This window comes from Sus scrofa, chromosome 11 (genome assembly GCF_054392235.1).
Source record: "Sus scrofa isolate SSC_HxYL_T2T_F1_AM1 chromosome 11, Sscrofa_HxYL_maternal_Yorkshire_Landrace_v2.0, whole genome shotgun sequence".
In the NCBI taxonomy this organism is placed as follows: Eukaryota; Metazoa; Chordata; class Mammalia; order Artiodactyla; family Suidae; genus Sus; species Sus scrofa.
The window spans coordinates 26,005,502-26,033,435 of NC_139393.1; the positions used below are offsets into that span (position 1 = coordinate 26,005,502).

A 27,934-nucleotide genomic window follows, 5' to 3' on the forward strand; every position below is an offset into this window, starting at 1 on the left:
CATTTCTGCTGAGCCACAATAGGAACTCCCTCAGCTACAGTCTTGCCTTGGACAGCTCATCCCCTTTCAAGACTGTAACTAACATTTATAATTTTTTTTTTTCATTTTAGGGCCACACCCACATCACATGGAAGCTCTGAGGCTAGGGGTCAAATGAGAGCTACAGGTGCCAGCCTAAGCCACAGCCACAGCAACATGGGATCCAAGCCATGTCTGCGACCTACACCACAGCTCATGGCAACACTGCATCCTTAACCCACTGAGCGAGGCCAGGGATTGAACCTGCATCCTCATGGATACCAGTTGGGTTCGTTACTGCTGAGCCACAGCGGGAACTCCCTATAAGCTTGCATTTTTATTTCCAGATGACATTTTTTCCCCCCTCAAATCTCTTAGCACCTATAAGACTCCTAGCATTCCTGGAGCTCCCGTCCTGGTGCTCTGGAAACAAATCTGACTAGGAACCATGAGGTTTCGGGTTCACTCCCTGGCCTCGCTTGGTGGGTTATGAATCCAGCGTTGCCATGAGCTGTGGTGTAGGTCGCAGACGTGGATAGGATCTGGTGCAGCTGTGGCTGTGGTGTAGGCCGGCAGCTATACCTCCGATTGGACTTCTAACCTGGGAACCTCCACATGCCGCAGGTGCAGCCCTAAAAGGACAAAAAAAAAAAAAAAAGAGAGAGAGAGAGAGAGACTCCTAGCATTCCTCTGCAGACACTGCATGGAAGCAACTTTCAGTTGTTTCCTAACATCAGCTCTCCCCTTCAGACCCGTGGAAACAAGTCCTGAAATAAGGACCGTGTTTCCCAGCCTTCCTTGCTCTTGGGAGTGGTCATGTGACTCAGTTCCGGACAACAGGCTCTGAGCAGAGATATTCTATACAACCCTCTGGAATGTCACCCCCAGGGAAGGCGACAGGCACCCTCATCATTGCTTCTCCTTGATGAGTGGATGGCAGACTTCAAGCTGGATTTCACGCCATAAGGTGGAAGCCATGTATGGAGGATGATGAAAAAGGCCAGAAGAATCCAGGGTCCCGACGTCCTGGAGCCTCCATACCAACTAAACTACGTGAGAGAAAAAGACAAGGCAATGGCTGTCTTGTGTCTATCGCTATTGCGGGGGTGTTCAACCCTTACGATTGAGCCTCATCCTAACTCCTAATATTTCACATAAATCTCACCAGGCATCCCTCACCTCTGGTGCGTAAGCTTATATTTTTTAAATGATTTTTATTTTGTCCATTATAGTTGGATTACAGGGTTCTGCCAGTTTTCTACTGTACAGCAAAACAACCCAGTCCCACATACATATCATCATTCTTTTTCTCCCAATATCCTCCATCAGGCTCCATCATAAGTGACTAGATAAGAGTTCCCACTGTTACACAGCAGGCTCTTATGGCTTATCCATTCCAAGGGCAATCGTTTGCCTCTATGAACCCCGGATTCCCAGTCCATCCCTCTGCCTCCCCTCCCCCTTGCCAACCACCCTCCCTCCAAGGCCCCGGCACCAAGCCTGCTTCCTGGCAGGAATCTTCAGTGACATAGAGGAAGTGAGGCGATGCAGGTAGGCAGAATATTCCATAGTTAAGGAACCTTGAAGAAGGCCCAGCCGAGACTCTGAAAAAAGCACCTTTTTTTTCATAATTGCCGAAACCTAGATGCGACCAAGAAGTCCTTCAGTAGGCGGCTGGAAACACAAACAGTGGTGCATCCATGGAAACACAAATTGTGGTACATCCAGACAATGGACTATGATTCAGTGTGCCAAAGGACTGAGCTATCAAGCCATGAAAAGACCTGGAGGAACATTAAATGCGTATCAGTAAAAGAAGAAGCCAGGAGTTCCCATCGTGGCGCAGTGGTTAACGAATCTGACTAGGAACCATGGGGTTGCAGGTTTGATCCCTGGCCTTGCTCCGTGGGTTAAGTATCCGGTGTTGCCATGAGCTGTGGTGTGGGTTGCAGATGCAGCTTGGATCCAGAGTTGCTGTGTCTCTGGCGTAGGCCGGTGACTACAGCTCCAATTGGACTTCTGGCCTGGAAACCTCCATATGCCTCGGGAGCGGCCCTAGAAAAGGCAAAAAGACAAAAAAAAAAAAGAAGAAGCAGCCAATCTGAGAAAGCTATATACCGCATGAGTATATTCTAGAAAAAGCCCAATTATGGAGACAATAAAAAGGTCAAGGGTTACGAGGGGTTCGGGGAGGGAGAGCACAGAGGGGGTTTAGGGCAGCAAAAATACCCCGTGTGACACAATGGTGGCTACATGTCACTAGGTATTTGTCAAAACCCATAGATTATAAAACAGCAAGAATGAAGGTTCATGTAAGCGGTGGACTTGAGGCATAAGGATGAGTCTGTGTAGGTTCATCAGTTGTAACAAAATGTATGGCTCTGATGGGGGATGTTGATAGCTTGTGTGGGGGCAGGAGATAGATGGAAAGTCTCTGTACTTTCCATACGATTTGGCTGTAGCCTAAAACTGCTCTCAAAAATAGTCTATTAAAAAAAAAAAAAAAAAAAAACGTAAATGGGAGTTCCCATAGTGGCTCAGTGGAAATGAATCTGACTAGGATCCATGAGGACGCAGGGTCGATCCCTGGCCTTGCTCAGTGGGTTAAGGATCCGGTGCTGCCGTGAGCTATGGTGTAGGTGGCAGACGTGGCTCGGATCTGGTGTTGCTGTGGCTGTGGTGTAGGCCGGCAGCTGTCACTCCGATTCAGCCCCTAGCCTGGGAATTTCCATATGCCACAAGTGTGGCCCCAAAAAAAAAAAAAAAAAAAAGAAAGAAAAAAATGAAATAAAATGAAGTCTTGGCAGAGAAATGGATGGAAAAATATCTCCATGTGATTCTTTTTACATTTTTATCTCAATATTATCAACATACAATAAACTGAACAACTGTGAGTATATAAATTGACACCTGTTCACAAGACAGAAAATGTACCCACCACCGGTAACAGTTTCCTCCTGCCGCATGTAAACACCTCCAGCTCAGTTCCCAGGCAACTAATCTGCTTTCTGTCATGATTTAGTTCACAGTTTTCTAGATTTTATTTTATTTTATTTTATTTTATTTTATTTTATTTTATTTTATTATATTTTTTGTCTTTTTAGGTCCGTACCTGTGGCACATGGAGATTCCCAGGCTAGGGGTAGAATCGCAGCTGTAGCCGCTGGCCTACACCACAGCCACAGCAACGCAGGATCCAAGCTGCGTCTGCAACCTATACCACAGCTCACGGCAATGCCAGATCCTTAACCCACTGAGCAAAGCCAGGAATTGAACCTGTGACCTAATGGATACTAGTCGGATTCGTTAACTGCTGAGCCACAATGGGAACTCCTAGAATTTTAAATAAATGAAATCATATAGTATGTACTCTCCTTCTGTTGTTATTTTGAGATTCATTCCTGTGGTTGTATGTATCAACAGCTCACTCATATTTATTCATTCATTTTATTATTTAGGGCCATACCTGCAGCATAGGGAAGTTCCCAGACAGGAGTCAAATCAGAGATGCAGTGGCCGGCCTACACCACAGCCCTGGCAACACCAGATCCGAGCCACGTCTGTGACCTACACCACAGCTTGTGACAACACCGGATCCTTAACCCACCGAGGGAGACCAGGAATTGAACCCGCATCCACGCAGACGCCATGTGAGGTTCTTAACCTGCTGGAGTCACAGCAAGAACCCCTCACTCATTTTCATTGCTCAGTAATAGTCCATCGTATGGCTAGACCGCCATTCACGTATCTGTTCACTCGTCAATGGACACTGGGGTGGTTTCCAGTTTTGACTGTTACAAATGAGGCTGGTACACAAGTCTGGGCAGATGATGTTGTTTGGATAAACACCTAAGAGTAGAAAGACTGGCTCATGTAGTGGGTATATGTTTAGCTTTTAACACCTAATGAACGAAAAGTACTTTCATGTGAGTTAAACCTCAAACAACTCACAGCGTGTCTCAGGAAGTCTCAAAACAGGAGTTTCCCCAGTGCCAGTTCTGCAACTTTCTGCTGCCACCATCTGGGAAGCAAAAAGAAGAGAGGGCTGTCCCCTAGAGTCCACTCCCGGCACCAGGATCTGTCCTGTCTCCTCTGCTTTTTCCAGCCGTGTTGCCCCCACCCCATCACACCCACACCCAACAGCCCACTCATGGGCCATTTGCCTAGTTTGATTACAGGAGAGGAATTAAGAGCAGTTCAAGCCACAACTCAGTGGGAAGGAAGAGGACCAGGAGCTTAAACCCCCTTTCCAGCCCTTTGTGGCATCTTAATGTCACAGCGGAAAAAAAAAGAACTGAAAAGTGCTAGAAATGAGCTAGCACTCTTTTTGCAATTGGCAACTGGCAAGAGGTAGAGGTGTTTTTTTATGCCAGCGCCTGGCACATGGTCTGTACTTAATTTGCATTTGATTGAATGAATACCACATCCATTCCTCTAATTAGTCATACAGAGATACAGTTAGTTCAGGGCTAGAGCACATAGGAAATGTGGGGTCGGAAAGATTGGATCTTGGCACTCGCCTTGCTGTGAAAGTACCTGGGTGGTGTGGGGAAGTCATGGAAACTTTCTGAGCCTTGGTTTCCTGAAATATAAGAAAACAACCACATTTCTGCTTCTCTCCTTTTTTGGCCACATCCCCAGCACATGGAAGTTCCTGGGCCAGGGATCCAATCTGAGCTGAAGCTGCAACCTAAGCCACAGCTGCAGCAATGCCAGATGCTTAAGCCGCTGTGCCAGGACCGAGGATCCAACCAGTGCCACACAGAGACAAGCTGGATCATCAATCCACTGCACCACAGTGGCAACTCCTAACTGGGCTTCTTCTTCTTCTCCTTCTGTGTGTAAGGGCCTCACTCACAGCATAAGGAAGCACCCAGGCTAAGGGTTGAACTGGAGCTACACCTGCTGGCCTCGACCATGACCACAGCAATGCTAGATCCGAGCCGCATCTGCGACCTACACCCCAGCTCACAGCCACGCCGGATCCTTAACCCACTGAGAGAAACCAGGGATCGAACCCATATCCTCACGGATACCAGTCAGGTTCATTATCGCTGAGTCACTACAGGAACCCCTAACTTGGCTTCTTTAGCTCTGGGGACAAAATCCTCCATAAATGTCCACATTTACAGATGTGGTTACAAATATACTAACAAATAAAAACAATTCTGCAGTATGACTTTTTCTTACACGGTCTTCCAAAAACCCCAATCTGTCTCATTCATTTTACTCAACACAGTTAGTTAGTAAAGGAAGAACGAATTTTTGCCAAGTCTAGGAAACCAAGCAGGTGAACCACAAGGTTAATGGACTTTCCAAAGATCACCCAGAAAGTCATTGTTCATGCAAACTCAAATCTGGCACTCCCTTCCGAGGACAAGCTCATCTCCTCGTCATGTCCAACAGCATCTCTTTGCACCGGCTGTCAATCCCCAACCTTCCTACATGGGGACCTGACTTAGTCTGCAAAAACAATGCTGGCGTTCCCGTGGTGGCTCAGCAATAACGAACGCGACTAGTATCCCTGAGGCTGCAGGTTTGGTCCCTGGCTTCGCTCAGGGGGGTTGAGGATCTGGCATTTGCTGTGTGCTGTGGTGTAGGTCACAGACACAGCTCGGCTCCTGTGTTGCTCTCGCTGTGACGTAGGCCTGTGGCTACAGCTTTGATTTGACCCCTAGCCTGGGAACGTCCATATGCCACAGGAATGGCCCTAAAAAGACAAAAAACAAACAAACAAAAAAGCAATGCTCATGTCTCCCTTGCACCATAGAGAATCTTAACTTGCTTTATAAGGGGTATTAGTCAGTCTTCTCAGATAAAGACCAACTAGCTCAAATACATAGTCCAATATTTTAAATATGCAAAAAAACTAATCGTCTCTTAATCCAAGAGATTATCCTGGGATGGTTAGGAGAGGAAAAAAACAAAAGACATACAGAGATCTAAAATTCTTCAGAATGGGAGCGCCTGTGATGGCTCAGTGGGTTAAGAACCAGACATGGCGTCCATGAGGACTCGGGTTAATACCTGGCCTCACTCAGTGGGTTAAGCTGTGGCCCAGGTCACAGATGTGGCCCAGATCCAGCATTGCTATAGCTGTGGCATAGGCCAGCCGCTGCAGCTTGGATTTGACCCCTAGCCTGGGAACGTCCATATGCTGCAGATGTGGCCATGAATAGAAAAGTAAAATAAAATTCTTCAGAATGGGCCAAACCTTCCTTTGACCTTTCTTCTCATCATCCTCGGCCTCGGCCTTCGCATTGTTCGTCTCCGCCACCCAGAGTTTCTTTTGGAGGAATATTTGATTGGGGTTGGGGTCAGGGGACATTACTGTGGATGTGAGGTCGTAAACGCCGGCCTTCTGAGGTCTAGACAGCTGATTCTCCATCTTCTACGTTTCATGACACGGTTGTGCACGTCCAAAAGAATCACTGTGTCCTTGCTGTGTCCTAACACAGATGTTCACCTGAGCAGAAATGAATAAAGGAAGAAACACACAAACTTAGCGGACACACCACCAGCATTGTGTGTGGGGAGAGAAGCTGAGAGAAGAGGGCGAAATGACCTTCTGAATAACTCCTTTTACCAGAACCTTCTGGGAGAGAAAACTTTGACGTGACCATGAAACACAAATAAGGCAATGATGGGTTTTCAATAATAAAAAACCAACCAGGGAGTTCCCATCGTGGCTCAGTGGTTAACGAATCCGACTAGGAACCTTGAGGTGACGGGTTCCATCCCTGGCCTTGCTCAGTGGGTTAAGGATCTGGTATTGCCATGAGCTGTGGTGTAGGTCCCAGATGCGGCTCGGATCCTGCGTTGCTGTGGCTCTGGCGTAGGCCGACAGCTACAGCTCCAATTCGACCCCTAGCCTGGGAACCTCCATATGCTGCGAGAGCAGCCCAAGAAAGGCAAAAAGACAACAAACAAACAAAAAAAAAAACCATCCATAGTTCCCATCATGGCTCAGTGGTAATGAAACCAGCTAGGATCCATGAGGACATGGGTTCGATCCCTGGCCTTGCTCAGTGGGTTAAAGAGCTGTGGTGTAAGTCACAGACACAGCTTGGATCCCGTGTTGCTGTGGCTGTGGTGTAGGCTGGCAGCTGTTGCTCCAATTTGACCCCTAGCCTGGGAACTTCCATATGCCATGGGTGCATGCCCTAAAAAAAAAAAAAAAAAACCAACCAGCTACAAGGGTTCCCAGGCTGGTGAAAATAACATTCCAGGTGACCTAACCCTATAAGAGGAACATTTTATAAAGCTTTCCCCTTCTCTTCCTAGGTGACCATTTCATCCTTTTGAAATATGCTTGAAAAGGATGCCCTTTCGAGGAGGAAATGTAGCCTTTAAATGTAGCCTTTAAAAAGTAAGAGTTTGAGTGACTTTGCATAAAAAAAAAAAACAAAGGAAGCTCTATGTTGTCAACATAGTAGAAAAGTTTAGTGGTCACTAAAAGTTCATACTGTAAGTAAATTAGAATCCCAGTCACTTAATCTACTCGGTGGGAAGAAAAAGATGGATGTGAATACAGAACCTTTAAGCTCCCTCGTGGAACGCGTCCCAGATGTGTCAGCAGCTGTTCTTTGGATCCTGCCCAAAACGTGACCATCACAAAGAGTAGGACTTTGTGTTCTCATTTCACTAAATGGAAAAAGGACTCCCTGGAAAGAAGCTTACTGAATATCTTAAGGAAGGGGGAAAATCACTGATGTCACCGATGCGGCTCAGGCCGCTGCTGTGGCGGGGGTTTGAATCCCAGAACTTCCACAGTCCCTAGGCGCCGCCAAAAAAAGTTATAAGATGACACATGTAAAAATCCTTTATAAAATGTCTGCATTTACAAATTCATCCACAAATATATTAGCAAACAAAAACAAGTTGAGAGAGTTCCTGTTGCAGCCAGTGGGTTAAGAATCTGACTAGTATCTGTGAGGATGCGGGTTTGATCCCTGGCCTCGCTCAGTGGGTTAAGGATCCAGCGTTGCCGTGAACTGTGGTGTTGTTTGCAGGTGCTGTGGCTCTGGCGTAGGTCGGTGGCTGCAGCTCTGATTGGACCCCTAGCCTGGGAACCTCCATATGCTGCGGGAGCGGCCCAAAAAAAAGGCAAACAGACAAAAATAAAAATAAAAATAAAAAAATAAAATAAAAACATCTGCAGCCGGGTAACTCAGAATAAGCTCCCCCTGGCCATGTAATGACAGTTTAAGTATCACCATCATCATCATATCCAGTGTAAATCTGTGATCCTCAAACTTGAGGGAGCATCAAAACCACCTAAAACTGTGAAACCCGAATTGCTGAGTCCACCGCCTCCCCGACAATTTCTGATCCAATGGGTTTGGAACGGGGCCCAAGAATCTGCATCTCTAACAGATTCCCAGGGGAAGCTCCTGGGAACCTAATATATTCAGTGGGACCACACTTTGAGAACCATTGGTATAAATTATCTTGGTAGAACGAAGTGATTCTGTGAGCGTCTATGAGTTCCTTACGATGCCCCAAAGAAAAAATCAGTACAAAAAGTACAGAAAGGCAGTCATAAAAAAATACATTTCTTCCTAAAGTGGATGTTTATAACTTCCTTTTAAGTACGCATTGGTTTATAAAGCAGAGTTCTTTTAAAATCTGTGCAAGCGATGGAAAGAAATGATACAACTCTGGGAAAAGTAGGAACTGTACCAAAAGCAAGAAAAACTTAATAACGTGATAGAAAGGACCGGAGCCCAACAGCTAATCAAAATCCTTGTGTTCAAGGGTTCCCATCGTAGCACAGCAGTAACAAACCCAACTAGTACCCATGAGGATGCAGGTTCAATCCCTGGCTCTGCTCAGTGGGTTGAGGATCTGGTATTGCTGTGAGCTGCTGTGTAGGTCACAGCCAAGGCTCGGATCTGGCGTTGCTGTGGCTGTGGCCGAGGCTGCCAGATGTAGTTCCAATTATCCTAGGAACTTCCACATGCTGTACTCTCAGCCCTAAACAAATTAAAAAAAAAAAAAAATCCTTGTGTTCAAAGAGGGTGGTCAAATGACCCAAAGAAGAGAATTGACTTGGTCCCTCCTCTCCTAGGACAAAAAAACAAAAACAAACAAATGAAAACCCCTTTGGGTATTTTAAGTCTTTCATTGTAACAAAATGCTCATAAATGCATAACACAGTAATGTTTTCTTTTTCTTTCTTTTTTTTTTTTTGTCTTTTTAAGGCCACACTGGGGTCATACGGAAGTTCCCAGGCTAGGAGTTGAATTGGAGCTGCAGGCTTACACCACAGCCACAGCAACACCAGATCTGAGCTGCATCTGCGACCTGTGCTGTAGCTTGCAGCAAGGCCAGATCCTTCCCACTGAGTCAGGCCAGGGATCGAACCAGCACCATCACGAACACTATGGGGGGTTCTTAACCTGCCGAGCCACAGTGAGAACTCTAGTAATATGTTTGCAATTAATATATCAAATGAAGTTAAATAGATGGGTCACAGAAGATTGTTAGGGTAGTGAAACTATTCTGTATGATACTATTATGGTAGATAAATGTCATTACACTTTTGTCAAAACCTTTAAATGAACAACACTAAGAATGAATCCTAGGAGTTCCTGTCATGCTGCAGCAGAAATGAATCCAACCAGGAACCACGAGGTTTCGGGTTCAATCTCTGGCCTTGCTCAGTGGGTTAAGGATCTGGCGTTGCCATGAGCTGTGGTGTAGGTCACAGATGTGGCTCGAATCCTGTGTCGCTGTGGCTGTGGCATAGGCCGGCAGCTACAGCTCCAATTAGACCTCTAGCCTGGGAACCTCCATACGCCACGGGTGCAGCCCTAGAAAAGACAAAAAGGCAAAAAAAAAAAAAAAAAAAAGAATCCTACTGTGGCCTTTGGGTGCTAATGAGAGGTCAATGCATGTTAATTGATTGTGATGAATCTCCCACTCTGGTGTGGACTGTGGATAATCGGGAGGCCGTGCTCATGCTCGTTGTAAACCAGAGAGAGTGTATGGGAAGCTCTGTACTTTCTCCTTAATTGCTGCGATCCTAAAACTGCTCTAAAAAATAGTCCACTGGAGTTCCCGTCATGGCGCAGTGGTTAACGAATCCGATTAGGAACCATGAGGTTGCGGGTTCGGTCCCTGCCCTTGCTCAGTGGGTTAACGATCCGGCGTTGCCGTGAGCTGTGGTGTAGGTTGCAGACGCGGCTCGGATCCCGCGTTGCTGTGGCTCTGGCGTAGGCCGGTGGCTACAGCTCCGATTGGACCCCTAGCCTGGGAACCTCCATATGCCGCGGGAGCGGCCCAAGAAATAGCAACAACAACAACAACAACAACAAAAGGCAAACGACAAAAAAAAAAAATTAAAAAATTAAAAAAAAAAATAAATAAATAAAAAATAGTCCACTGGAAGAGTTTCAGTTGTGGCGAGGTGGAAATGAATCCAAATTTTATCCATGAGGATGCGGGTTCAATTCCTGGCCTCGTTCAGTGGGTTAAGGAGCCAGCATTGCCGGGAGCTGTGGTGTAGGTCACAGACACGACTCGGATCCCAAGTTGCTGTGGCTGCGGTATAGGCCGGCAGCTGTAACTCCAATTTGACCCCTTGACTGGGAATGTCCATATGCCACGGGTTGGGCCCTAAAAAAAAAAAAAAAGAAAAAGAAAAAAAAGAAAGAAAACAAACAAACAAAAAAATAGACCCCACTGGAGTTCATTCTGGGGCATAGTGTGTTAAGAATCTGACTGCAGCAGCTCGGGTTGCTACAGAGGCTCGGGTTCAATTCCCAGCCCAGTGCAGTGGGTTAAAAGACCTGGTGTTGCCACCGCTGCTGCATAAGTCACAACCGCGGCTCAGATTCAATCTCTGGCCCAGGAACCTCCTTATGCCATGGGTGCAGCCATAAAAAAAAAGAAAGAAAAAAAAAGGCATAACAGAAGGGAGGGCTCCTGACTTGCACAAAAGCCTCTTACACATTCCGTAATGCATCAACATACATTAGCACAACTCGCTTCCAGTCTCGATAAGAGCAAGCCCATGCACTTGGCAGAGCTCTCATCAGTGTGCATAGATGATCTTGGGCTCTGTTGTATTCCACTTAATGACATTTCGTATGCACAATTTTACCCATAGAAATAGCCCATAACATTGCTCTTTTTAGAGATTCGGATAAGGCATCTGTAGTATATCATAGTTTGCTGGCCTTTTCCTCTCTTGCCGGGGCTTACATTCAAAATCATTAAAAATTGGGAGTTCCCACTGTGGCTCAGTGGAAACAAATCCAACTAGTATCCATAAGGATGCGGGTTCGATCCCTGGCCTCGCTCAGTGGGTTAAGGATCTGGCATTGCCGTGAGCTGTGGTGTAGGTCGGAGACATGGCTCGGATCTGGCGTGGTTGTGGCTGTGATGTAGTTTGGCATCTGTAACTCTGATGTGACCCTTAGCCTGGGAACTTCCATATGCCACGGGTGCGGACCTGGAAAAAAATAAAAATAAAAAATTATTGATTATTGTAAATCAACTCTAATAAAACATTTTTAATTTTTAAAAAAAGAAAAGGAGAAGTTCCCATTGTGGCTCAGTGGTTAACAAACCCATCTAGTATCCATGAGGGCTCAGGTTCCATCCCTGGCCTCGATGGTGGGTTAAGGATCTGGCATTGCCGTGAGCTGCGGTGTAGGTTGCAAATTCAGCTCAGATCCCGAGTGGCTGTGGCTGTGGTATAGGCCAGGAGCTGTAGCTCTGATTCGACCTCTAGCCTGCAAACCTCCATATGCCTCAGGTGTAACCCTAAAAAGAAGACAAAAGACCAAAAAAAAATTTTAGATCCCAATCATGTCTTTCTTGCCGTGGTGCACTCAATGACCCAGACGCAGACCTGGCTCAGAATCCCAGCTCTAATGTGACCTGGAGCAGACCACCTGGATCTTCCCATCATTAGTTATCCCAGGGTTTCCAGAAGGGATGAAATAAGGCATGTGTTTCTACAGCTCCTGGCTCATAGTAGGTGCTCAGAAATATTGGGTCCTAGATCTATCGCCTGGTTTTCTGATGTTATCTACTGCCAGTGAGTTACTCTTCAGAGCATTCAAGCCTTTTGATTTCCGTGTAATGTCACCAGTTGTATTACTTTGGAGCTGATTCTGTTGTATTCTAAAGATAATCACTTCTTTTCTGCTTTGTGTTGATTCAATCTTAAATTTTTCACTCCTTCAATCCCTTATTATCCCCAGATTCTTCTTTGTTTGTTGTTGTGTTTGTATCTTTATGCCTCCCCTTTCCACCTGCTACTCTATCCATAATCCATGGCCCTCTAGTCACTTACGCTGCCTTTTTCCTGTTTGATGTATATCTTTTCAGTCTATTTTCTTGAGGCATCCTTGGGTATATACTTCAAATAAGATCATACCTTATATTCTGTTTGTAACCTGGAACCACATAGTTTTCCTTGTCAAATGTGCGTTCTCATTATGTTAATGGTTGCATTGGTAAATTGTAATTCAATCAATCCCCCTTTTTGAACATTTAGGTTGTTTTCACTTTTTCATTTTTGTAGATGTTACATTGATGACTATTGTAGTAGCTGCATCTTTAGGCTCATCCATGATTTCTTCCTTAGGACAAATTCATACATTAAACTGCTGGGTCAAAGAAAATTCTAGGACTTCTGCAATGTATTCTCACATTATCTAGATAAAGAATATACCCATAATAGGAGTTCCTATTGTGGCTCCATGGGTTAAGAACCTGACATCGTCTTTGTGAGGATGTGGGTTCTATCCCTGGCCTCACTCAATGGGTTAAGGATCCAGCGTTGCCGCAAGCTGCAGCATCGGTGGGAGATGTGGCTTAGATCTGGTGTTGCCATGGCCGTGGCGGAGGCCTGCAGCTGCAGCTCCGATTCAACCCCTAGCCCGGAAACTTCCATATGCTGCAGGTGCACCAGTAAAAAGAGAAAAAGAAAAGAAAGAATATACCAATCATAATGCACCAATAAGGTTATAGCTTTCTGCAGAAAATCCAGAGGGATGTTATCACATTGATTTCCTTTAGCTACTTTCCACAACCTTCAGAAATATTAATATTTTAAACTGTTCTCCTAAAAAATAAAAAAAAAAGTATAAATAAACTACTACGAGCTCACATTTTAACAATCCGAGACAATACAAGTGACGGTCTCTGGAATGTCACCTTTCTTTTTTTTTGTCTTTTGCTGTTGTTGTTATCTTTTTAGGGTCGCAGGTGTGGCATATGGAAGTTCCCAGGCTAAGGGTCCAATTGGAGCTGCAGCTGCCAGCCTACGCCACAGCCACAGCAACACCAGATCCTTGACCCACCGATCGAGGCCAGGGATCGAAGCTACATCCTCATGGATATTAGTCGGATTCATTTCCTCTTTGCCACCATGAGAACTCCCTGGAATGTCACCTTTCTTAAACCAGTGCTCTCGGAGGGCGCCTTACAATGCAGCGCCTGTTTTATAAAAGCACATTCGTTTGATTTGAGATGCGTATGTGACGGGGCCCGGGGGGCGCATTCCTATGGTCCTTTGTGCTCTGATTCTCCCTGGCAATGCCGACTAAGCATTTTGCTTTCAACCACAGGGTCTGGGCGCTGCACGGCTGTACCATGCCTTTGGAATTAAATCTGATTTCTTCCTACAAATGGATACTTTATTTTCATAGCCAACAGGGCACAGAGTTCAGAGAAAGAAGATCATGTTCTATAATGTTTATTAACTATGTGCCCATCTGTTCCGAGTCCAAAAGAAATCAACTGAGGCTTATAGAAAATCAGGCACAATGAATCCATCAATTAATTAATTAACTGAGTGCCAACGATACGTTAGGCAACAGAAATCCTCCAAATCAGAGCTTAAAATGCATTGATAAATACTCTGCTTTCCTTTCATTTTTGTTGCTTTTCTTGGGATATTGGATGAACGTTTGCATTTGCATTTTGTTTTTCTAGACATTTATTTTTTTCTTATCCTAGAGCGAGACCATTGTAACTATGTTTTATTTTTATTTTTATTTTTATCTTTTTGGGGCTGCACCTGAGGCATATGGAAGTTCCCAGGCTAGGGGTCAAATCGGAGCTAAAGCTGCCAGCCTACGCTACAGCCACAGCAATGTCAGATCCTTAACCCACTAAGCGAGGCCAGGGATCGAACCTGCATCTTCAAGGATGCTAGTCAGATTTGTTTCCACTGAGCTACGATGGGAACTCCCAGTAACTATGTTTTTAAAATGTCCTGTTTTTCCTCAAAAGATGCTTTGTAAATTGAGGAGATTGAGTGTCTTGCATGTGAATATTGGCTTTATGTGTTTCTTCTTCTGTGAAATGTCCATTTATATCTTTTTTATTGGGTTATCGACCTTAGCTTATTGATTTGTTGGCATTCTTAAGATATACTTGGTACAGATTCTTTGTTATGATACAGCTTCTCTGCAGTTTATCTTTTCACCTTCTTGAACATGTCTTTTGATTAATACAAGTTTCAAATTTCAGCATAGTCAAATTCACCACACTTACTTGATCATGGGCTTTTTCGTGTGTCCAATGTTTAACAATTCCTTCCTTGCCCTCCAGATCTAAGGATAGTCACTCATATTTTTTTCTAAACATTTTAACATTTTGCTTTCAACATCTGAATCTTTAATCCATCTGGATTTGATTTGCATGTCTGATGCGAGATAGGAAGCCGAGGTATTTTTCATATGGATAATCATTTTTTTCCTGTTCCATTTATTGAATTCCTCATAAGTAATCCAGGAAATGCAAATCAAGAATATAAAGAGATACCAACTGGAGTTCCCATCATGGCTCAGCCGTTAGTGAACCTGACTAGCATCCATGAGGATGCAGGTTTGATCCCTGGCCTTGCTCAGCGAGTTAAGGATCCGGCGTTGCCATGAGCTGTGGTATAGGTCGCAGATGCGGCTCGGATCTCATGTTGCTGTGGCTGTGGCTTTGACCGGCAGCTCCAGCTGCGATTCAACCCCTAGACTGGGAACCTCCATATGCCGCAAGTGTGGCCCTAAGAAGACAAAAGACGGAGGGAAAAAAAAGAGAGAGAGAGATACCAATTTACATCCAGTTAATTGGCAAAAATTGAGAAGTCTGGCAATATCAGGTGCTGAAGAGGATAAAACAGTAAGATGATGAGAGTATCAAAGTGTTACCACTGCTTTGGACCACAGTCTAGCTTTATACTGCAAAGTGGACATTCTAGCTGACCCACATTCCAGCCGTGAGTATAAACTGAGGGCCACTCCAGCAGGTATACACGGGCGGAGAAAAATATGCAAGAGAATGTCCATTATAGCTATGGTCATTGTAGCAAGAAATGTGAAAGCCTGGAGCTCCCATTGCGGCCCAGTGGAAAACCAACCCAACTAGGATCCATGAGGACGCAGGTTCGATCCCTGGCCTCGCTCAGTAGGTTAAGGATCAGCTGTTGCCATGGGCTGTGGTGTAGGCTGCAGACACAGCTCGGATTCCGCGTTGCTGTGGCTGTGGGGCAGGCCAGCAGCTATAGCTCCAATTCAACCCCTCATCTGGGAACGTCCATATACTGCACCTGCAGCCCTAAAAAATATATAAAGAGATAAGAAATGTGAAAGCCTGAACTCCAGTATCCAGGAGGCCAGAGAAATAAATGCTGGCATTTTCAATGATGCTATACAGCAATGAAGATGAATGACTCACAGCAGTGGGCAACTTAGTAACAGAAATGTGGAGCTCCCTTGTGCTCAGCAGGTTAAGGATTTGGCCTTGTCACTGCTGTGGCTTTGGTCACAGCTGTGGTGTGGAGTTGACCCCTGGCCCTGGAACTGCCACATGACTCAGCTGCAGCCCAGAAAATCCAAAAACAAACAAAACAAACAAATAAAAAGAAGTGAATGACTTAGAGAAAACTAAGAAAAAAGTCACAGAAGACCATATACAGCAGAATATCCTTTTTATAAAAGTCAAAACCAGTTGAAACTGGTCATTAATTTGTTTGCATGCATATATGTGTGATAGACAGTATTTTTTTTGTCTTTTGTCTTTTGTGTTTTGAGGGCCACACCCGCAGCGTATGGAGGTTCCCAGGCTAGCGGTTGAATCGGAGCAGTAGCAACCGGCCTACACCACAGCCACAGCAACATGGGATCTGAGCTGCGTCTGCAACCTACACCACAGCTCACAGCAGCACTGGATCCTTAACCCACTGAGCGAGGCCAGGGATCGAACCTGCATCTTCATGGATCTTAGTTGGGTTTGTTACCGCTGAGCCACGATGGGAACTCCCTATCCCTTCCTCTCTTGATGGACACCTAGGTTGCTTCCATATCTCGACAATTATAAATAATGCTGCTGTGAACATAGGGGTGCCTATATTAAGAATGGATAAAAAGGCAAGATTCAGAATTGTGGCTATGCAAGTGGAAGGAGGCCGGGGGAGTGGGCCAGGGCAGGGGTGCACAGAAGGTGGAAGCTATTGTCAGTGAGTTAGTTCTCTAATTGGATAGTGAGTTCATGGGTGTGCATTTATTGTTAACAAATAAACACACAAGGAGATAAAATAAAAGAGAGCCAAGCGTGGATCAGTGATGAGAGCCGTGGGGGTGAGGGGCGAATCGACAATAATGACGTTGAACTTGGTGCAGCAGAAATCCACTGAAAATAGAACTGGGAAAGAAAATCAGCACAGAGCCTATGAGAAATGAACTGGCCTAAGGTATGAAGTGCTGATACTCAAAGATGAGAAGCAAAAGCTATTTGGAAATTCTCGTTGTGGCTCAGCGGGTTAAGCACCTGACACAGTGTCCGTGAGAAGGCGGGTTCCATCCCTGGTCTCACTCAGAGGGTTAAGGACCTGTTGCTGGGAGCTGTGGTGTAGGTCACAGACGTGGCTCAAAGCTGGCGTTGCTGTAGCTGTGGTGTAGGCTGGCAGCTACAGCTCTGATTCTACCCCTAGCCTGGGAATTTCTGTATGCTGCAGGTATGGCCATAAAAAGGAAAAAAAAAAAAAAAAAGCTATTTGGTATTGACTGATGTTTTTATGTAAATACCTTTTCCAATGGAAACTTTTTAAAGCATAAACATTTGGTGTATTACTCCTTTCAGCTTCTTCGGATCAAACATGAAATTATCCTGAGGCTTGAATTTTATCCTTTGAGGAAATTTTTTTTTTTTTTTTTTTTTTTTTTTTTGCTATTTCTTTGGGCCGCTCCCGCGGCATATGGAGGTTCCCAGGCTAGGGGTCGAATCAGAGCTGTAGCCACTGGCCTACGCCAGGCCACAGCAACGCAGGATCTGAGCCGCGTCTGCAACCTACACCACAGCTCAAGGCAACGTGAGCTTGCCCCACTGAGCAAGGGCAGGGACCGAACCCGCAACCTCATGGTTCCTAGTCGGATTCGTTAACCACTGCGCCACGACGGGAACTCCTGTTTTGAGGAAATTTGAAACAGCAGTTTATAAGAGGTCAGTCTTCATAGATCATTACTGAAAATGTGTTACCTTGACCATTGCTAACATTTTTCTTATGCAAGTAGGTCTGTTTTGCAGCAATTAAAGCATATATCTAGGTAATAATGTTTTGAAGTCTCAGCAAAAAATATCTGCAAGTGTTTCATTGTCTTTGAATTACTCGATATTAATTACTAATATCCATATTAATATTTCATTGTCTTTTAAGTATTCAATCTTAATTATTCAATCTTAATTCAATAAAAATTCTAATCTCAGAGTTCCCTTTCGGTGCAGCCGGTTAAGGATCTGGCAATGTCACTGCAGCAGCTTGGGTCACTGCTCTGGTGCTGGTTCAATCCCTGGCCCAGGAACTGCCACAGGCCACAGACATGCCTCCCGCCCCCAAATTCTGATTTCAACTTCTGAGTACCTTTGTTTGCGTTCTCAATACTCTTTTATAGGATATTTGTGTAAACTTTTAATAGAGTACTCTAATTAAGCATTTACTTTGTTTACATTATTTCTTCACTGATAATTGCACATTGTATCCATCTGAACCCTGAGCTTAAATAAAATACTATTCCAGTCTGGGGGAAAAAGCTATTTGACGTAAGTAATGGTTAACTATTACTAAATTAAAATTCCTCAGCTTAGTAATTTTTGCACTAGATCATGATGAGGTGTTAATTAATAAATATACAGCCTGCCTAAATTCTAGGTCCTTTCAGGTCTGTTTGGACCACAGTGAAAAAATAAATTCTCTCTGGAGGAGCTGGATAGAAAGAGAAGCAAGCTAAGATCTTTGGTTCTTCCAAAGACTCCCCAGAGGTCATGAGAATAAGTTAGACTGTGACATTTCCAAACTTCTGATTAAAAAAGTAGCTTAATTTTCTGGGATTTTATATTTGCTTTATATCTTCATGTACATGCTTCATTAGTCATAGGACAAAACACCTGAGAAGTTTTCAAATCAAGGCTGTCAGATGTTGGTGCCAAAAAAAATACTAACAACACAAATGAAACCGAGTGCTGATTTTAGTTCAAAGCTGAGTCTCTGTAGATAAGAGCTAACTAAGGACGAACCCAAAAAATGAGATGTTAATTTATCCTCATGAGCTTTTTGTGCTTCCTTAACTCTTCTAGTCTAAACTGGAGGCTGCCCTACTATTGGTTTATAACTCTAATTCAACAAATATTCGTTGAGTTCCTAAAATATGAAGGAACTGTGCTTCGATCTAGGAATAAAACAATGAACAAGACAGACTGTAGCCATTGAGCTACTGATAAATAATGTTTTAGCAAAATAAGTACATTTCTGTTTTTGTTTAAAAAACTGTATCATTAGAACTACCGTTTGATCCAGCCATCCCACTCCTGGGCATCTATCCAGAGAAAACCATGACTCGAAAAGACACATGTACTCCAATGTTCATTGCTGCACTATATGTAATAACCAAGATATGGAAACAACCTAAATGTCCATCGACAGAGGAGTGGATCAAGACGATGTGGTGCATATACACAGTGGAATATTACTCAGCCATTAAAAGGAAAGAAATAACGGCATTTGCAGCAACATGGATGGACCAAGAAATTATCATGCTAATTATCATGTCTGAAGTCAGTCAGACAATGAGACACCAACATCAAATGCTATCACTGACATGTGGAATCTGAAAAAAGGACAGACTGAACTTCTTTGCAGAACAGATACTGACTCACAGACCTTGAAAAACTTATGGTTTCCAAAGGAGACAGGTTGGCAGGTTGGGGGATGCACCAAGGGATTGGGATGGAAACGCTATAAAATTTGGTCGTGATGATTGTTGTACATATCTAAATGTAATACAATTCATTAAGTTAAAAGAAAGAATAAAAGAATATACTTTGCAAGGAGGAAAAAAAAATAAATAAATATCATGCGTGACATCTTTTTCGAAGTTTGCCTTTACTGGAAAGGCATCGTTTCCTTTTTTATTTATCTATTTATTTTTTTGTCTTTTCTAGGGCCACACCGTGGCATATGGAGGTTTCCAGGCTAGGGGTTTAATTGGAGCTGTAGCCATCAGCCTACACCACAGCTCACGGCAACACCAGATCCTCAACCCACTCGGTGAGGCCAGGGATCGAACCACAACCTCATGGTTCCTAGACGGATTCTTTAACAACTGAGCCACGGTGGGAACTCCCAACATATCGTTTCTTTACCAGAAACGCTTCGTGTAGCATTGACGACCCCTTCTCTGTCCCCACTCGATCCTGCTGTGCCTTCCTTATAGTAGCCGTCATACTGTGGCAATTATTTGTATATGTGTCTGCACGATGTAGAACACACTTCAGGATTCTGAGCCAGGGGAGTTGGGGAATTTATGCTCAGAATCTCATTTGTGGTTGACCAAAGGTGGTCCCCAGGGGTATTAACTCCCTGCTGCTTATCTCAGTGACACTCAGGCAAAGGGACAACTTTTGAGGGATTGATCATATATATATATATTTGAGATAGGATACCATCTGCAAGTACTGAAATGCTTAGTGCCTCCAGGATGCGGGTGGGGCATTGATAGCATCTGCTGCAAGCAAGTCAGGTAATTTTTATTGCATTGCTTACAATGAAATTGAAGAAAGAGTGACTAGAGCTGTCCACTGACAGGTCATTTAAAATAATGTTTGGCACTGGAGTTCCCGCGATGGCTCAGCAGTTAACGAACCCAACTGGGATCAATGAGGATGTGGGTTGATTCCTGGTCTCCCTCAGAGGGTTAAAGATCTGGCATTGCTGTGAGCTGTGGTGTAGATCACAGACACGGCTTGGATCTGATGTGGTGTGGTGTAGGCCAGCAGCTGTAGCTCCGACTGGATCCCTAGCCTGGGAACCTCCATATGTCACAGGTGAGGCCCTAAAAAGCAAAAAAAAAAAAAAAAAAAAAAAAAAAAATTAAAAAATTAAGAAATTAAATGAAACAATTTTTGTTTGGCATAAAACTGAGAAGAATTTCCAAAAAATGAGTGAATTAGTATAAAAATTACTTCCAAATGCCTATGCACATTTGAACAAAGTTAATGACAATACATATGAAATATATACATATATAATTTACATGTATCATATATGTTCCATATATATTATATATATTCCCTATATATATTCATATATTTTTTACCATATACATGTAAAAAATGAATAAGTAGGAATATGTGTGATTCATCAATATATAATATGTAACATTTATCACTGGACATAGGAATTAAGAGTTTAAAAGGTCGATGAAGTTTTACTTTATGTTTCATACTTATGAAAATGTATAGCATATTTAACTTTTTATTTTTTAGGGCCACACTTGTGACATATGGAAGTTCCCAGACTAGGGGTCAACACCAGACATTTAACCCACTGGATCAGGGCAAGGGATCAAACCCATATTCTCAGATACTGGTTAGATTCTTCTGCTGAGCATAATGGAAACTCCATATTTAACTTTTTAACACACAACCTGAAAATTTTAACACATCTAGTTTAAAATTACATAGTTTGTTTTGTTTTAGGGCCACACTCGTGGCATATGCAAGTTCCCAGGCTAGCGTTCAAACTGGAGCTGGAGCTGCCAGCCTCTGAACACCAGATGTGAGCTGCATCTACAACCTTCACCGCAACTCACCCCGACACCGGATCCTTAACCCACTGAGCAAGGCCAGGAATTGAACCTGCATCATCATGGATACTAGTCAGGTTCATTACCACTGAGCCACAACAGGAACACCTCAATGTGTATTTTAGATTATCTTTTTAGCATTCATCAGTGTCTCTACCTCTTATTTCATGAGCCAACCTATATTTTGCTCTTTATTTATTTTGTCTTTTTTTTAGAGCCACACCCAAGGCTTATAGAAGTTCCCAGGCTAGAGGTTGAATCAGAGCTGCAGCTGCCAGCCTATGCTACGGCCACAGCCACAGCCATGTGGGATCCGAGCTGCGTCTGCGACCTACACCACAGCTCACAGCAATGCCAGATCCTTAACCCACTGAGCGAGGCCAGGGATCAAACCCACATCCTCATGGATGCTAGTCAGGTCTGTTACCTTTGAGCCATGATGGGAACGCCATGCTCTTATATTTTCAATCGGATTGAGTAATGCCATTACCCAGACCAAAACTGGAGGGATTTGCTTGCCACTGTGAATAACACAATAGGGAATAAAAAGGAAACATGTACAGACACTGTGTCCCCAGAGAGGTACCCAAGACTCTCTGAGGAACTGCTGCCTCCGGTCCTGTGTTGCCCGGCATTCTGGATGTGTCTGTATTAACTTCATAAACTTCAGTTTCACCCTTATCTTTGTGTGTGTGTGTGTGTGTGTGTGTGTCTTTTTAGGGCTGCACCTGTGGCATGTGGAGGCTCCCAGGCTAGGGGTCCAATCGGAGCTGTAGCTGCCAGCCTGCACCATAGCCACAGCAACATGGGATCTGAGCAGTGTCTGCAACCTACACCACAGCTCATGGTAAGGGTTTGTTACTGCTGAGCCACAACGGGAACTCCTCTTTCATCATTTTTAATGGCTGCATAATATTCCACACAATTACCTTACCAATTCTTTACTGACGGACATTTTAAATTATTTTTCTAAGTTTCGAAAAAAAATAAACTCTACAGTTCTCTTTGCTTCTGATTAATTATATGTACTGAAAAGGGATGATTTGGGTAATGATAACAGCAACTCTAAAGACCAGCAGGAAATTAAAAATGAAAAAAAGGATTACTAGCAATAGATTATTTATATTCCAAACAATAGGGTCTGTAGATAAGAGACCACAAATGCAGAGCCTTGATGTCTTTACTTATCTCCATATATCTCTGAATTCAATTTTTTTCTTTATTATTTGATCACCCAGGTGCTATAAAAAATATGATGACCTGTTAGAACTCTTGACTTGAAATTTCCAGGCTGGCAGTTCCTGTTGTGGCTCAGCAGAAATGGATCTGACTAGCAACCATGAGGATGCAGGTTCGATCCCTGGCCTTGCTCAGTGGGTTAAGAATCCGGCGTGGCCGTGAGCTGTGGTGTAGGTCGAAGATGCAGCTCAGATCTGGTATTGCTGTGGCTGTGGCGTAGGCTGGCGGCTACAGCTCAGATTTGACCCCTGACCTGGGAATCTCCATATGCCCCTGGTGGGGGCCTAAAAAGAAAAAAAAAAAAAAGAGAGAGAGAGAGAGAGGGCAGTGTTGAAAGATGCAACAAATAGATGCTAAAACCACCCCAGCATTTCACCTTGATTGGAGAGCAAAGTGTGTGAGTCAGGGAGGTATATAAAAGACAGCAATAAAAATGGGACTAGGTTGCTGTACAGCAGAAACTGGTACAACACTGTAAATCAACTACACTCATTAAAAAATATAGAACTAGATATTATTTCCAACTTATAGAGAGAGATGGGATAAGGGCTGTACAGCCCCGTGGCATTAACCTCAAAGAAACATGGGGTTTTGCACAACAGTAGAGGAAGAATGGGCTGGAAGCAGCAATTGGGAGTGAGGATAATATAAGGCATCTCTCCAGATCCAGAGGGAGTAAATAAACAGCCTCCACGTGAAAGAACTGCGTAATGAGTGATTCAGTGAAAGTTTTCAGTTAAGGTCAAGAAAAAGGGAAAGGTTGAAGGCAGAAACTGAAGATGTATAGAACTCTGCTAACCACGGAGTAGACTATTTCCAGAGGACAAATTGCAAAGAATACAAGAAAGAGGCATGGAAGGAGGCTTGGCTAAGGAAGGGAAAACAGAAAGTGGGGATGAGAACAAGCCAGAGGGACTTCTGCCTTGAGTGGTCCCTAAGACAGTGGCTACAGGTCCAAGAGTATCAATACCAACAGATACCTGGTGGATTAGGAGTAGGATGAGGATAGGGGAGCAGACGTTCAGAATTCAGCAATGGTCCAGATAGGATTCCTTTCAAAGGCAGTCTCTGAGGATAAGAACTCCAACCAGTCTGAAATCTGAAGTGAACTGCTTATATGGCTGTAGATTCAGAGGCTCTCAGGAGCCAAAGGTAGCAGTAATCTAATTCAGATACTATAGGGAGTTTCCATCGTGAATCCGACTAGGAACCATGAGGTTGTGGGTTCAATCCCTGGCCTTGCTCAGTGGGTTAAGGATCTGGCATTGCCGTGAGCTGTGGTGTAGGTCATAGACGTGGCTTGGATCCTGCGTTGCTGTGGCTCTGGCGTTAAGCTGGTGGCTACAGCTCCAATTAGACCCCTGGCCTGGGAGCCTTGATATGCTGAGGGAACGGCTCTAGAAAAGGCAAAAAGACAAAAAATAAAATAAAAATTCAGATACTACAAAGATACTTTGCTTACCTGGAGATAAAGAACATTCACTTAATCAGTTATTCTAAAGGGCAAAGTCACAAACTACAGCTAAAATATTAATGGAAATTTGTATGCTAGACCTAATATCTACCCATTCAGGGGGAAGGAGAGAGGGCTGGAAGGTATGCTCTTAGTGATTAAATTCAGTTTCTTTAACAAACTGTTGAGAACCAAATCTATTAATGAGACTGTCCAGTAGAAGTTATTTCATGGATAAAACACGGCCTAAACAAAACTCTGCAACTTCTCTCTTCAGCAGTCTGTTTTTGCTTGACATAATTTAAAGCTATAAGTGTGTATGTCTTTTCATATTTTATTGGTATAACATTCCATTAGTTTCAGGTGTACAACATGATTCACTATATGTATATATATTGGGAAATGAGCACCACATTAAGTCCAATTAACACCTATCACTATGGCTAAAAATTTTTGTTAAATTTGTATCTTCTGATCAATGTATAATCTCTTTGCCACTATATTTTGCACTAAATTCTATTCAGATTATCACTCCACCTTTATCCCAGTTCATATCAGCCTAGTTCCATCCTTGTGTGTTCCTTGTAAACAATTTCTAACACAACATGAGAATCTGACTGTCCTAATTGGTTAATCTAACTTACTGTAATCAGTGTTTCGTTAGACTTTCTGCCACCTTATTTTCCACTCTGTTCCTCTCCTTTTCTGCTTTCCACCAGATAAACTGAGTTTGCTTCTGATTTGAGGGGTTTTTTTGTGTTTGTTTTTATGGCTGCACCCACGGCATATGGAAGTTCCTGGGCTAGGGGTCAAATCAGAGCTGCAGCTGCAGGCCTACAGCCACAGCAACACAGGATTCAAGCCACATCTTCCACCCAGGCAGCTCACAGCAATGCTAGATCCTTAAGCCAGGGATTGAACCCACATCCTCAGGGATACTAGTCATGTTCTTAACCTGCTGAGCCACAATGGGAACTTCCCAATGGAATACATTTTAAAGACTGCTGTCCAAAGTACAATTTTCCACATTAATTACCATTAACTGCCACCTTTTATAGAAATGGAATCTTGCTGAAAGTAATATGGCAAATCACATTTCCCAGGATATTTAGTTCTACTATTATTGAAACACTGAAGCTCAGGTGCTGTGGCAACAGAATATACCGGTATGAGGATTTTTTTTTTTTTTTTGGGGTCTTATTAGGGCTGTACCTGAGGCATATGGAGGTTCTCAGGCTAGGGGTCTAATCGGAGCTGTTGCTGCCAGCCTACACCACAGCCAGAGCAACACGGGATCTGAGCCGCATCTTTGACCTACACCACAGCTCACAGCAATGCTGGATCTTTAACCCATTGAGCGAGGCCAGGGATTGAATCCACAACCTCATGGTTCCCAGTCAGATTCGTTTCTGCTGTGCCATGACAGGAACTCCTGGATTTTTTTTTTTTTAAATAAACTTGTAAACATTAAGTTAATTCCAAGTTTTTACTCCCTCAAAGAAAACATATTTTGCAAAAATACTTTGACAGTGTGAAGCGGTAACAAAAAAACGCAAGCAAGCAACTGTGTGCAAAATAATTTATTACAGCATTATAGAGGCTGGCATTATTTTACAGTGAGTTTCTAATCTAAATATTAGAGTGAAGGAAAACCATCTTAATTAGAACTGTTTCCCTCCATAAAATCTCCCCTTTTGAATTTATATTTGCCTTAAAACAAAGTATTAATGTTACAGATATATTTATACAGTTCTGAAACATATTAAATGACTCTATTCTTGTTTTCTGTACAAGATAGAACAAAAAGCTACCCCCCCCCAAATTGCTCAACGATACCATGTTTTAATAGTTAAACTAGTTGAGAGTTTAAATTCTCATTCTGCTGATATAAAAATGTATTTAATAGTCAATGCATGGCTCTAAGAATGAGAATGTTTCATTATAATTGTATTCTGCCCTATTATGCTCCCTTCAAGCACATCACTCATAAATACAGTTGGAGTACTCTTATTCAACAGAAAATATCTTTTTCATGGATTAAAAAGGAAGCAGTAAGCCCCCCAAAAAGCAAGGTGGACAAAAGGTTTTAAGCTGATGTAAATTTTAAATAAATATTTGCCAAAAGGAGTTCCATATCATTTTTGACATACAGTTAACACTTTAATATTGATGTGCTTTAATTAAAAAGCAAAAAAACAGTAACAAAACAAACCAATAAGGATCAAAACATAGATTCTGAAATGAAACTTGGATCTCAAAACAATGGAGTTGTATACAATTTAATGAAGAAATCATTATCATGCTTGATATGAAGTGACAGCATCCACCACAATGTTGCTAATTCAAAAGTTTAAGAAAACTGCACCAACACGAACAGGTCATTTTAACAGACATTTATGTACACTGGCAGAGTCAGATAAAGAATAAGCTTACAGAATACTTTGTTTAAAAATTCTATCCAGAGTGCTCACAGTGGGCGCTCGGGGACCAGCAGCGTCTCTGCAGTGGCAGGACATAGGTTCGATCCCCAGCCTGGCAAAGTGGGTTAAAGGATCCGGCCCTGCTGCAACTGCGGCTTGCATCTGATCCCTGGCCTGGGATTTCCATATGTCATGGGGTGGCCAAAAGTTAAAAAAAAAAAAAAAAAATTCTATCCAATTAGAGTTGATCGCTGAAAAAGCAAGAGTTAGGTACACCAACTCTCCACACGGTCTCAAAAGAATCCGCAAATAAATGGACCCTCACAATTCAAACCCATGTTGTTCAAGGGTCAGCTGTATTTCCTTTCATACCCATAATAAAAGACAAGCTGGAAAAGAAACCCTGATTTGAGTCTTACAGGAGTCAGCTTTCTGCGAGATTTCCAATTTCATTTGCCAAGACATCAGAGTTAGCTGTGAGGTTTCGGGCTGCACCGTGACCGTGGACTTCACTCACAGCAGGCAGGAAAGCAGACGTAAAAGGCAGCAGGTTGTGACAGGCCACCCTGTATTCCTCATATTGCGAAGTACAGTTCCCAAAGCTGCCATCAAGCAGTGCCTCAGAAACCTTTATTAAAGTCTATTTAAACAAGGGAAGAATTAAAAAAAAAAAAAAAAGAAAGAAAGTTTAAAGTCTGATCATTACTTTAATTAAAATCTGTTACTTAAGCAAGAGAAAACCAGTAAGGCCTCCTTCTAAAATAACTTCTTGCTATGTACAGTAAGTCACCATCTCCAAAAAGGAACACTGAAACAATCAATTCTACAAAGCCTTAAAAAAGCAAACTTCTAAAACTGAAAAAGCGCATCTCTGAAACTGTGATCACTGCAAGGGTCCTTTAGGAATAACAAGAGTCTTCTTTTACTGAGTGCTTCCTAGGCGGCAAGCCCTTCACAGGTCACTAGGGCAGCTGAGCCTCACACAAACTCTGAGATGGTCATTTACAGCCTCATAAAGGAGGAAAAGGAAGCTAAGAGGTAACTAGCCTGATAAGACGCAGCTCAGAACTGGGGGAGGAGCTGAGATTCGAATCCAGACACACCTCTGAAGGCCCACTCAGGAATGACATTGTGAGACATGCTGTTAGATCCCTAGCAGCCACAATCTGTGGGAATCAGTCTGTAAAAAATCTCACCTTTACATTTTTATCTCTTATGGTTTCATCCAGTCTGGTGGCAATAGCAATGGCTTTCTCTTGCCTTGACTTGTCCAGAAAATACATCATCTTAGCACCTGAAATACCAACACATCTAGCAATGAGTACATTCCTGCATCTCACGTCTGTTTCACACTGACCAGTGACTTGAACGTGGTTCCAAGCATCCAGCCAGCAGGGGCGGTAGGCGGGCACCACCCATGACCTCTCGTCCCAACTCCCTAGTCCATGCCATCCCATTGAGAGCTGGGGCAACAGTGGAGCTGTTTATACTACAGCAATACCCTACCATACCATCGGGCTTTTTCTGTCACAAAGAGAATATTTAAATATTTACCAGGAGATCAGATTTAACAACCCACCCCTCAGAAATATTTCAAAATGTAAATATGGGCTACCCTGTGGCATCAATCAATATTTCGACTAAATGCACTTTTAAAGAAGATACACCTAAGGAACTGATTATCATCAAAGAGCAGTGTGATCGATGGA

At 43.3% G+C, this 27,934-nt stretch overlaps 2 protein-coding genes across 32 annotated transcripts in view; one reads left to right on the forward strand and one right to left on the reverse strand.

Annotated features, from left to right (window-relative positions):
* Positions 1 to 27,934, forward strand: part of VWA8 (von Willebrand factor A domain containing 8) — a 545,205-nt gene that overhangs the window by 472,733 nt on the left and 44,538 nt on the right. The window lies entirely within an intron of this gene.
* The window catches only part of NAA16 (N-alpha-acetyltransferase 16, NatA auxiliary subunit), a 66,734-nt gene continuing 64,170 nt past the window's right edge, over positions 25,371 to 27,934 (reverse strand). For all 31 annotated transcript variants that reach the window (XR_014819580.1, XR_014819581.1, XR_014819576.1 and 28 more), the window contains 2 exons: positions 27,422 to 27,519; positions 25,371 to 26,865 (listed from right to left, as the gene is read on the reverse strand). Coding sequence is in view for 20 of the 31 variants with exons in the window: in XM_084981892.1 (XP_084838018.1) it covers positions 26,650 to 26,865; positions 27,422 to 27,519 (314 nt within the window). In the remaining 11 variants the exon portion in view is untranslated. The remainder of the gene's footprint in view (positions 26,866 to 27,421; positions 27,520 to 27,934) is intronic.